General features: G+C 54.1%; 1 protein-coding gene across 1 annotated transcript in view; it reads right to left on the reverse strand.

Moving 5' to 3' along the window:
* Window positions 1-12,500, reverse strand: part of mxra5a (matrix-remodelling associated 5a) — a gene marked incomplete at its 5' end in the record, with an annotated part of 16,983 nt that overhangs the window by 53 nt on the left and 4,430 nt on the right. Inside the window, 6 exons of the mRNA XM_080835424.1 lie at window positions 1-3,497; window positions 3,740-4,069; window positions 4,407-5,325; window positions 7,319-10,803; window positions 10,897-11,177; window positions 11,571-12,500. The exon at window positions 1-3,497 is cut by the window's left edge and continues 53 nt beyond it; the exon at window positions 11,571-12,500 is cut by the window's right edge and continues 507 nt beyond it. Of these exons, the coding sequence (XP_080691550.1) occupies window positions 1,883-3,497; window positions 3,740-4,069; window positions 4,407-5,325; window positions 7,319-10,803; window positions 10,897-11,177; window positions 11,571-12,500 (7,560 nt within the window). The remainder of the gene's footprint in view (window positions 3,498-3,739; window positions 4,070-4,406; window positions 5,326-7,318; window positions 10,804-10,896; window positions 11,178-11,570) is intronic.

The raw sequence follows: 12,500 nt of genomic DNA on the forward strand, positions 1-12,500 counted from the left end.
GGAACAGAACATTGAATATAAAATAGTTCCTTTGGTATTGTGCACATGCTGTCGTACATGGCTGTTATATATACACAAGATAGGACTGTCTGCAGAGAGAACAGTACAGGATCACCAGACAACCCAGACCACAGATCTGCCTCTCCTCCCTCTCCATCTGCCTCTGATTCTGCATCTCCTCCTTCTACCTCTGATTCTGCCTCTGCTCCCTCACACAACACGGCCCAAGGAAGTCAGTCATCCTCTTCCTGACATAGTCTTCACATAACATCATGAACAAGCACCTTCGCAAATGCATTTCATCTCTGATTGGACAAGCACCTTCACATGGGACAAATCTGATAGGACAAGCACATACACATGGGACAAATGCATCTCATAAAAATTATTTTGCAAAACCCCCCAAAATACATACACACACATATGCTGTATATATATATACTCATTTACACATGTGAAGCAAAATTGACATAAGCTTTCATTGTCACTGCCATAGGGAGGATGCCTAACCGTATGCAGTGGTTATATTATTTACATACATCCTGCATTAGAGAGCTAGAGTTACAGAATAGTGTGTGTAAGTGTGTGTGTGTGTGTGTGTGTGTGTTTGTGTGTGTGTGTGTGTGAGAGTGTGGAGAGGATGCCTAACCGTATGCAGTGGTTATATTATTTACATCCATCCTGCATTAGAGGGCTGGAGTTAGAGAATAGTTTCTCGTTTAGGTCCCAGTTAGGGTCACCATTCACTCAACATTTGGTGGCTGTTAATATTCTCCTCCAAAAAGTGAATTGTCCAAAGCTGCACCTGAGAAAAACTCCAACCGTACATCCTGAAGCAGCGTTGGCACACACCACACACACACTCACACACAGATCATACCACACACACACGCACACACACACACACACACACACACACACACACACACACACACACACACACACACACACACACACACACACACACACACACACACACACAGAGACCCGATAAGCCTTCTCTTCACGCCTGCATAGATTCACTGCTAGATTGGCTGAGGACTCGAGGCTGTTCTGCACTTGGAACCGGATCACGGAGCTCTGGGACATGTGGAGGTCTCTTTGGGGCTAGCGTAAAAAATGTGCAGAGGTGTGGAGAGAATGTGCAGACACCTTTGAAGCAGGGGTGTTGTGTAAAGCAGTAATCTGTAGGCACCAGTGGACTGCTTTGAAGGTGTGCATTCATCTGTCTCAACATACGACAGTAGAACACAGGGAAGTATTTTTGGAACACATGAACACTTAGAACAAAGCAAAGTATTCTCAGAACATGAGTGTGTAAGAATCTTTAGAATACAAGAAAGAATCTTTTGGATATGGGACAGGTATTCATATGTGCACACACCTTTGAAGAGTATGTTTTTAGAACACAGTCAGGTGTGTGTCCTTTAAAGCGTATGTTTTTAGAACACAGGCAGGTGTGTGTCCTTTGAAGATAATGTTTTTATGTTTTCAGAACACAGTCAGGTAGGTGTCCTTTGAAGAGTAAGTTTTTAGGACACAGTCAGTTGTGTGTCCTTTGAAGAGTAGGTTTTAGGACACAGTCAGGTGTGTGTCCTTTAAAGAGTATGTTTTAGAACACAGTCAGGCGTGTGTCCTTTAAAGAGTATGTTTTAGAACACAGTCAGGTGTGTGTCCTTTGAAGATAATGTTTTTAGATCACTGTCAGATGTGTGTCCTTTGAAGATAATGTTTTTATGTTTTTAGAACACATTCAGGTGTCTGTCCTTTGAAGAGTATGTTTTAGAACACAGTCAGGTAGGTGCCCGTTGATGTGCACACACCTTTGAGGAGTGTATGCTTTTAGAACACAGTCAGGTGTGTGTCCTTTGAAGAATATGTTTTAGAACACGGTCAGGTAGGTACCCTTGGAGTCGACTCCGATGACGTTGCGTGCGGTGCAGCGGTAGAAGCCCGAGTCCCGGGGGGAGGGGTTCTGGATGATAAGCGCCCCCTGGGGGTGGAGGTACTTGTTGCCAAACAGGCGTGGCTGAGGGCTAACCACCAGGCGCGTCCTGTCGGGCGTCTCCCAGGCGATCTCGGGGCGCGGTAGTCCCGTGGCGGCGCAGTTGAGCTGCACGGCGACGCCGCGGCGGGCCTGAGTGGTGGGGGCGGGGCCGGTGGTGATGCGCGGCGCGTAGGTGATGACGATGACGGGCACGGTGAGCGCGGCGCTGCCGTACTCGTTGGCCACGCGGCACACGTACGCGCCACGGTCGTACACCGACGCCTGCGAGATGGACAGGGTTCCGTTGGGCAGGACGGCGTAGCGGCCGGCGCGCTGAGTCTGGGTCAGAACCACCCCGCTGGGCAGGGTCCAGCTCAAGCGGGTGGCGGCTTCTCTGGCCTGGCAGTGTAACTGCAGGCTGGCTCCGTTGAGGATGCTGATGGGGCTGCTGTAGCGGTTGCTGATCTCCGGGGGGCGCCCTTGCACCAGCACCACGCTCCGCTCCGCGACCACCACCCCACTGCGCCCCGCACTGCACCGGTACACCCCCACCTCAGACAGTGACGGGTTACTGATGAGCAGCGTCCCATCGGGCCGGTGGTAGAACCGGGAGAACCGGGCGCCGCTGGCCAGCGGGGAGCCGTTGGGCAGGATCCAGGTGCGGAGGAGTGGCGGGGGCGTGGCCTCCAGGGTACAGTTGAGGGCAATGGGGACGCCGAGCGTGAGGGGGCGTGTCTCTGCTCTGGAGTTCGGTGAGGGCGGGGCCACGGGGGAATGGATCTCGTCAGGATCCACCACCTCCAGATGCACCAGCAAACGCGCCTCTCCGCCCTCGCTCCGCGCCACGCACGCCAGTGCTGCCGCGTCTCCGTGCCTCAGCCCGCGGATCTCCAGCGTTCCGTTCCGGTGCACCGTCATCCTGCCGGCGTAGTACGGCGCGGGCAGAACCACGTCGCCGGGTAGAACCCACGTGACTCGCGGAACCGGGGTTCCGGTGGCCTCGCAGTCCAGAAGCGTCCGCTGGTCCCGCACGCCCCTCACCCGCACGCTGTTGGCCATGCCCCTCAGCCCATTGATTGTGGGCGGAGCCACCAGGATCTCGAGGCGGGTCACCTGGCGGGCCTGTCCGGCGCTGTTCCGAGCCAGACAGGTGTAGTTCCCTCCGTCGAGCCGCTGCGCCTTCTGGATGACCAGGGTTCCGTCCGTGTGGATGCGGTACTTGTCCGAGGAGGCGGGGATGGTCCGACTGGCCGGCGAGAACCACAGGACGGTCGGCGTGGGTTCTCCCTTCGCCTCGCAGCTCAGGGAGACAGACTCGCCGTAGAGGACTCGCACCACGCCCCCCTGGGTCCGGTTCTGGTTCCGGATGACCGGAGCGTCGGCCACCACCTTCACCCTCACCTTCATCTCGTCTTTGCCCACCTGGTTGTCAGCGTAGCAGGTGTAGTCGCCCTCCTCCCTCATGCCCACCTCGTTAAAGTACAGCGTCCCGTTGTCGAACACCACGTACCTGTTGGAAATAATGACACTTTAAGTAGAATGTATTTTCAGTTGTATATTCTGTGTGGCAATCAGTCAGTTAGAATACTGTTTGAATTAAGAACATTCTATGTCAGTTATTTTGTAACGTCTCTTAGGTTGGATGCACTGTATGTAGCCTGTTTTATTGCTGAGAAGATCTAAAGTAAAAGGGCTATGCTATCGCCTATTTATTCTCAACAGTGTCGACTCTCATTATTGAAACAATAGTACCTGCGGGAGCGCCCGGGTCCGCTCACGCTGGGGTTAAAGGTCATGATGCTGTTGACCATGGTTCCGTCCGGCAGAGCCCACTGGATCTTTGGGTTGGGCAGCCCCGAGGCCACGCAGTCCACCCTGAGATCCGAGCCGTACGTCACCTCCTGACTGGCTGACCGCTTCTGCTCGATCTTAGCGGGCTTGGTAACCACGGCGACGCGCAGTGGGATGTAGTCGTCGCCCATCTTGTTCCGAGCCACGCACAGGTAGTCGCCCTCGTCCTTCTCCGTCACCGACTGGAGCGCCAGGGTCCCGTTGGGAAAGACCCTCAATCTGGGGTCAAAACTGGAGACATACACAGACATGCTATTACATGAGCTCGATGCTCATGACCTGTAACAATGTAATCACATTTCTTTGCTAACATGTTCAATACAAAGTATTGTTTGCAGTGAATTAATTAAATAAAGCCAAATAAAGTATAATAAATAAAATCAAATAAATAAAGTATAATATTTGTATTAAAATTATTACGTCTGGTATACATTCTATCTACATGTGTTCTATCTTTGTGGGCTACTTGTACTGGGCTGCTAGTGAACGGCTGCTTAGCCTGCTAGCCTATATGTTACCCACATGCATTTACTATGGGAGTTAAATTGGGGTAACCTGAGTGAATCACCTGTATTGGGCATCCACCAGCTTCTTAGAGGGGGTCCTCCAAATGATCCGGGGTTCTGGGTCGCCGATAGCAATGCAGTCGAGGTGCAGCCGGGTGCCGTATCGCACTTCTGTCGTCTGGGGTGAAGAGACTGTGATGCGAGCGCGGCCCGAGCCAGCAGTAGCCGTGACGACCGCCAGGCTGACGCCCCTCCAGGAGGCGCCGAGGGGGTTGGTGGCGGCGCACTCATAGCGCCCCCTGTCTGTCGGTGCCAGCGAGCGCACAAACAGCGTCCCGTTGGGAAACACAAACAAGTTCCGCCCCGACACGAACTGCGAGGGGCGGAGCTGTGTGTTGTCGGGGGTGGTCCAGCGCACGTCGGGCATCGGAGCCCCGTGGGCGGAGCAGTGCAGGTAGGCGGCGCTTCCTTCGGGCAGGGAGACGTTCTCATGGCGACCCTGGATGATGGTTGGCGGCAGTGCGGAGACGTGCAGGCGCACGGTGACGGAGTCGGCTCCCGCCGCGTTGCTGGCGATGCACTTGTAGACGCCGCGGTCCGCGTAGCTAGCCTGGGTGACACGCAGCGTGCCGTTGGGGAACAGCGTCACCCTCTGGCCTGCGCTCGCCAGCGCCCTCGTGTGAACCATGCCCCGGTCCGGCAGAACCCAGGTGACCAGCGGGCTGGGGTGGCCCTGGGACTGGCACAGCAGGTCCACGGACCCGCCCATGTGCACAGTGGCGTCGCGGTAGCGGGCGCTCAGGACCCGAGGGTGCTCCGACAGCACCACGAGCGAGACCACGGCCCGGTCCTCCCCGTGCTGGTTCTGGACACTGCACATGTACTGGCCCCGGTCCGATGGCAGCGTGCTCCGGATGATCAGGGTTCCGTTGGAATGGACCTCAAAGCGCTGGATCCGTGTGTTCTGGGCCACACTGGCTCCTGTGGACAGTGACGGGTCAGAACATTACTCACGGGTCAGAACATGGGTCAGAACATGGAACACTGGATTACAGAGTCCACAGGAAAACACAGAAACCACCGCTACCTGGACATGCTAACTGGACATGCTAACAGGACATGCTAACAGGACATGCTAACAGGACATGCTAACTGGATTACACATTTATCACAGGAAATGTATATGTCTCAGGATCACAGTCCCAAAGATATAGATGGGCTGGGATGAACATTGATATTTACAGCAGACAGAAACCAATTACTCAAAAAAGACTCTAGTATCTAATATATATTGCATTCGATTCGATTACAGTATTTATATATATATATATATATATTGCAGATTCATTATTGTTTCCACATTTTCACTCCAGCAGTCCTTAAGACTGCTCCATTCTCTGTAAGCTGTGAGTCATGCATCTGTGTGTTTAACTCTATTCTCCTCTGTGAGTCATGCTGTGTTTAACTCTATTCTCCTCTGTGAGCCATGCTGTGTTTAACTCTATTCTCCTCTGAGCTGTGAGTCATGCTGTGTTTAACTCTATTCTCCTCTGTGAGTCATGCTGTGTTTAACTCTATTCTCCTCTGTGAGTCATGCTGTGTTTAACTCTATTCTCCTCTGAGCTGTGAGTCATGCTGTGTTTAACTCTATTCTCCTCTGTGAGTCATGCTGTGTTTAACTCTATTCTCCTCTGAGCTGTGAGTCATGCTGTGTTTAACTCTATTCTCCTCTGTGAGTCATGCTGTGTTTAACTCTATTCTCCTCTAAGGCGTCGTGCACACGAAGTCTAGTTTGTTTGCATCCGATCTGTTCATAATACCGATAGCCCTATCATACATACGAACACTCTCTATCCGCACCTTGTTTCCGCAACGATCGCAGTCCGGGGTAGAAAGTGAGTAGATTTGAATCGGTACGGGGGCTGGTGTTCGTCTGCACGGTTTCACGCAACCTGATGACGTCACTGCCCCACGTGATCTTTTCGCCATCTCCAACCACTATATATATAACTTGTTCTCCCTCAAAATCTCACTCGTGGTGGGCCTCGAATTCACTAACATTAACCCAGTCTTCTGATTTTTGATTAGCCCCCTATCTTGATCTAATTCTTCTTATTCAGACGTAACATAACTTTCATGACCACAAATATAAATTGGCCAGCGATTTAATTTGCTTTGTTATTCATAAATGTATGTAAAATGCTCGGAGCAATGCATCATGGGAAATGGGATGACAGACATGTCATGTTACTGTTCCAAACTCTTTATTATCAATAGAAAAAAGAATTCGTTTTCGCATATCCTTTAGTCTGACCACTGATATTAACTATCATGATGTAATGTTGTTAATTGGAGCTTGAATGTCTTGTGTAATGTGTTTATCCTCGTGCTGTGAAGTCCCTTCTTCTAGGTTTTTCACGTTTTTTCAGTTGTGTAAATAAAGCGCTAAAGCGCCACCCACAGGCGTGAGGTATGTACTACAGTCGGTTCACCACAATCTGCTGCCTCCGTGTTTACGCAAATCTCTCGTTGCCAGCCTCCGTATTTACGAAATTAAAAGATTCGATTGGTGTGAAAAGTAAATCCGATTCGGAGGCCCTAGACTTCAGAGTCATGCTGTGTTTAACTCTATTCTCCTCTAAGCTGTGAGACATGCTGTGTTTAACTCTATTCTCCTCTGTGAGTCATGCTGTGTTTAACTCTATTCTCCTCTGTGAGTCATGCTGTGTTTATCTCTATTCTCCTCTGTGAGTCATGCTGTGTTTAACTCTATTCTCCTCTAAGCTGTGAGTCATGCTGTGTTTAACTCTATTCTCCTCTGTGAGTCATGCTGTGTTTAACTCTATTCTCCTCTAAGCTGTGAGTCATGCTGTGTTTAACTCTATTCTCCTCTAAGCTGTGAGTCATGCTGTGTTTAACTCTATTCTCCTCTAAGCTGTGAGTCATGCTGTGTTTAACTCTAAGCACGGGGCACCTGTGGAGACTTTGGTCCAGGACAGGAAGGGCCTCGGCTCTCCGCTGGCCACGCAGGGCAGGTGGGCATCTGCCTCCGCTGGCACGGTTACCGTGGCGATGCTACTGGAGGATATTCGCGGCTTCCCTCGGGCAGCTGGCACCGCTGGGCTGGGCTGGGCAGGATGCGGGCTCTTGGGTCTGGTGGGGGAGGGGGATGTCTGGGGTGGGGGAACAGGTGGGGTAGAGGGCATGGGGATGGAGGGAGGGGCAGGGGTTGGGTGTCTGACAGGGGAACTGTCAGGTCTGAGAACAGGACCAGTGTGTCGGGGGTCTGAGTGGGAAAACCATCTCTGTCCTGGGCTAGGTTCCTTGTCCCTGTGAATATTAGTCTGTCCTGGGTTAGGACTGTGTTCTCTGTTAGTCTGTCCTGGGTTAGGTGCCGTCTCTCTGTGAATGTTAGTCTGTCCTGGATTAGGTAGCGTCTCTCTTTGAATGTTAGTCTGTCCTGGATTAAGTGCCGTCTCTCTGTGAATGTTAGTCTGTCCTGGATTAGGTGCCGTCTCTCTGTGAATGTTAGTCTGTCCTGGATTAGGTGCCGTCTCTCTGTGAATGTAAGTCTGTCCTGGATTAGGTGCCGTCTCTCTGTGAATGTTAGTCTGTCCTGGATTAGGTGCCGTCTCTCTGTGAATGTTAGTCTGTCCTGGATTAGGTAACGTCTCTCTGTGAATGTTAGTCTGTCCTGGATTAGGTGCCGTCTCTCTGTAAATCTGTCCTAGGCTAGGACTGTGCTGTCTGGGTATGTTAGTCTGGCCTGGGTTAGGTGTCCTATCCCTGTAAATATAAATTTGTCCTGGGTTAGGACTGGGTTCTCTGGGTATGTGTGGGCTAGTGCCGCCCTCCCTGTGTGTGTCGTGTATCTGATTAATGCCGTCCACTGTGCCAAGTCTTGTTCTCGTGGAAGATGTGTCTGGGTGTATGGGTACCTGTGGTTCTACCCTGGATGTATCTGGGTGTATGGGGTCTGGGTGTATGGGTGCCTGTGGCCGTACCCTGGATGTGTCTGGGTGTATGGGTTCCTGTGGCCTTACTCTTGATGGAGTAGTGGGGGCGTGGTTGGGGCTGGATGGATTGAAGGGTTGTGTAGTAAGCAGGGTTTTTGTGACACTGACTCTTCTGGGAAGCAAGGCTCTTGTTATGTCTGTGTCAGGATCTGTTTTTATTTCAGCAGAGGTTCCTCCTGGAAGGGTTTGTCCATCAGATGATGTTCTGGACTGTGTCTCCATGGTTCCGGTTCCCCTGGTAACAGTGGGTTTCTCCACGGTAACCCAACGTTCCTGGTCAGCCTTGGTAATGTTTGTTGTATCAAGAGCACCACTGGGGTTCTTAAGGTCACGTTCTCTAGTGATGTCATCCCGAGTGCTCGGGGCAGCTGAGGAGAATGGCTGCCGTGGCAACTGGATTATGATGTCATCAGAAGAGGGAGTTATTGGCCCGTCAGGCTTTGCTGCCTTACTGAGCTCTGCATCTGACCTTACTCTGGCGTGTGTGTGAGATGTGTCCGTGTGTGTGTTGAGAGCTGTCCCTCTGTGTGTGTGAGATGTGTCCGTGTGTGTGTGAGATTTGTCCGTGTGTGTGTCGTGAGCTGTCCCTCTGTGTGTGTGAGATGTGTCCGTGTGTGTGTGAGCTGTCCCTCTGTGTGTGTGAGATGTCTCCACCTGTGTGTGTGAGTGCATCCCAGGTCCTGACTGCTCTGTGGAGCCCCCCCTGTGAGTCTCTTCAGCTGGTGGACGGAAGCTCGTAAACCCTTTCTGATGACTCGAGTCAGACGGGGAACTGGGCTCGGGAGGCGGAGGGGAGAGGCGCTCCTCAGAGGCGGTGTCCTGAGAGGAAGTGCCCTGTGAGGCTGTATGGGAAACATGTGGAGCTCTACCCTCCACGTCACGACCAGGCTCTGTGTTGTATAAAGAGCCAGTGTTGAGCCGGTGACTCAATCTGCCCGGTGACGGCGTCTGGCTGTCGGTGAGTGGAACAGCAGGGTCGGGGCTGGCTGCCGTGCTCTTGGCCCGCGGCACCGTTTCTATTCTGGGCCGGGACGCCACCGTGGGCCACCAAGCTGGGGACGAGGCGGTGGATGACGTGGAGGCGGTCGTCGGGGAGACAGGCTGGGCGTTGTTCCGGTCCAGCAGGGGGGTCCTGGAGCCACCGGGTCTGTTCCTGACGCGGCTACCGGGCCGGCCTCTTCGTCTGCTCCCCCCCCCACGCCTCCGGGAGCCCCTGCCCTGAGGCCACGTTGTGCTGCTGGGGGGGGTGAAAGGCGAGTCTGGGCTGGGGGTCATGGAGGTCATGGAGCCCACAGTAGAGGAGGGGGTGGTGGTGGTGCTGGGGGTGGTCGGGTTCGCTGCAGGGCGGGTGTAGGGGTTCACTGCAAAGCTGGTGCTGGTGGGAGGAGTTGTGGGAGGGGGAGTTGTGGGGGGCTGCAGGGGCGTGAGCTCACCCTGAGAGCTGTGCTGGGTCTGCATGTCCTTATCCTGAACACTGGACTTCCTGTTTCCCTGAGATGGCGTCTGCATGTCCTTATCCTGCACACTGGACTTCCTGTTTCCCTGTCTGTTCAGAGCAGGAAGTCTTTGCCTACCCTGAGCTCTGTGTCTTCCTCTTCCTCTGGCAACATGTTTTTGGCCGGTCTGAGTGGTATGTCTTTCCTCAGCCTCCGTATCGATTCTTTGGCCAGTCTGAGTGGTATGTCTTTCCTCAGCCTCCGTATCGACTCTTTGGCCAGTCTGAGTGGTATGTCTTTCCTCAGCCTCCGTATCGACTCTTTGGCCACTCTGAGTGGAGTGTCTTTGATCAGATTTGGTATCAAGTCTTTGCCCACTCTTACTCGTGTGTCTTTGCTCTTCTTGGCCAGTCTGAGTGTTCTGTCTTTGATCAGTTTCAGTAGTGGATCTTTGGCCATCCTGAGTGGTATGTCTTTGCTGCCCTTCAGTGCTGAGTCTTTGGCCAGTTGTAGTTTTATATTTTTGATCACCTTCAATAGTGACTCTTTGTCCAGACTGCGTTGTGTGTCTGTCCTGGGTTTTAACTTGCTGTTTTACCTGAGCTGTTTGTCTGTTTCTCACCTGAGTTGTCTGTCTTTGTTTTATCTGAGTTGTGTGTGTTTGTTTTATCTGAGTTGTGTCTCTGTCTTTGGTCTGAATTGTGTGTGTATCTTTGGTTTGAGTTGTGTGTGTGTCTTTGGTCTGAGTTGTGCCTCTGTCTTTGGTCTCAGTTGTGTCTCTGTCTTTGGTGTGAGTTGTGTCTCTGTCTTTGGCCTGTGTTGTGTGTGTGTTTCTATCCTGATGAGTGTGTTTTCGCCTTCCCTGAGGTGTGTGTGTGTATCTCCCCCGTGATGGTGGTGTAGTGACAGTGGGTAAGGTGTCCATGGTGACGCGAGCATCTGAACGTTCTCCCTCCGTGCTGGACAGATCCGTGGCATTGGCTGAAGATGTGCTGATGTCAGCAGTACTGGTCGCCAGGAGAGGACGGTCCGTGGCCTCAAGTGTGTGTGTCCGCTTGAGTGTGTGTGTCCCCTTGAGTGTGTGTGTGCTCTCAGTGAACAGGTCTGTGTCTGTGTCAGGAGCAGATATCTGGTAGATGACGTGTGTCTGCTCCTCAGCATACAGGGATCGTATGTCCAGGGGTGTGTCTGTGGTAGCGTCCTCCATCTGAGCCTCTGGGTCATATAATTCCAGGGGGGTGTCTGTGGTTGGGTCTGGGTTCTGTTCTGGGTCCTGGGGGAACTCAGTTGTTTGGGCAGTCTGGACCTCAGTGTAGGGGTAGCTGAAGTCCATTGGGCTTTCTGTGGTAGGTTCTGGAGTTGTGGGTTCTTCGGTCTGATCCTGTTCTGAGTGGTCCAGTGGACTCTCTGTCGTGAGGTTTTCGGACTCTGATGTCATGTGTGTGTGTGTGTGTGCTTCCTCTTCCTGCTCGTCTGGGAACTCTGTGGTGACGGAGGTGAGGTCTGACTGCGGTGTCGTAGCAGTGGTCACCTCGTCTGTGAGTGACTGTTCTGTGGGGGTCACCTCGTCTGTGAGTGTGTGTGTGTGTGTGTGTGTGAGCGAGGGTTCTGTGGGGGTCACCTCGTCTGTGAGTGTGTGTGTGTGTGTGTGTGTGAGCGAGGGTTCTGTGGGGGTCACCTCGTCTGTGAGTGTGTGTGTGTGTGTGTGTGTGAGCGAGGGTTCTGTGGGGGTCAGAGACGGGCTCAGCGTGGTGCTTCTGGTTCCGCCCCGAACCTTGGCCAGGATGTCAGCCCAGCGCTCAGGATCGATCTGACTGTTTGACACACCGACCCGTCGCCGCGTCTCCACCAAGCCTCTCTCGCTACCATGGGAACCAGGCCTGACGATCTTCCTCTGCACCCCCGGGCGTCTCCAGGTGTTCCGTGACGGATGCCCCCTCCCCCCCCCTCCCGGTGGAACACGTCTCCGCGGCGGTGTCCCCACACTCCTCACAGACGCCTCCTCGGCCTCCTGGACCCCCTCGTCTCCAGACGCCCCCTCTTCTGTCTCCTCGCCCCGCTCCTGGGGGGCCTTCACGCGCGTGGACAGCCCCTTGGCCCCCTGGGGCTGGGCAGGGGGCCTCTGCAGGGGTTTCCCCGGGCGACGCGAGAGCGTGAGCTTGGTGGCGAGGACGTCCACGCCGTGCACGCTGACCGCCACACACTTGTAGTAGCCGTTGTCTGCGAGCCCGGCGTGGGGCAGGACCAGCGAGCCGTCGGGGGAGAGGAGGGCTCGGGGGGAGGAGCTTGAGTGGGGGGAGGAGCCTGAGTGGGCAGCGGCGCCTGAGTGGGGGCTCAGCACGCGCCCGTCCGGCAGGATCCAGTGCCTCTCCGCGTCCGGCGACCCCGACGCCTCGCAGGGCAGGGACATGCGCTCGGAGGCGAAACCCGACACGGGTGCCGACACCCCCTCCCCCCCAGGCGGCGGGCTGGACGACTCCTCCACAGCGAGACGGAAGGGCATCGCGCTGAAGTCTGCGCCCGCCTGCGCCGTGCAGTAGTACAGCCCTGCGTCCGCGTGGTCCACCGCACGGATCGACAGCTCGCCCGCCTCCGACACCGCCAGCCTCCCGTCAGCGCTGCGGTACGGGGCCTCAACCCGCGACCCGTCCGGCAGAACCCACCCCACCTCCGGGTCGCCGGAGCTCGTCACGCTACACTCCAG

This window comes from Sprattus sprattus (assembly GCF_963457725.1).
Source record: "Sprattus sprattus genome assembly, chromosome: 3".
NCBI lineage: Eukaryota > Metazoa > Chordata > Actinopteri > Clupeiformes > Clupeidae > Sprattus > Sprattus sprattus.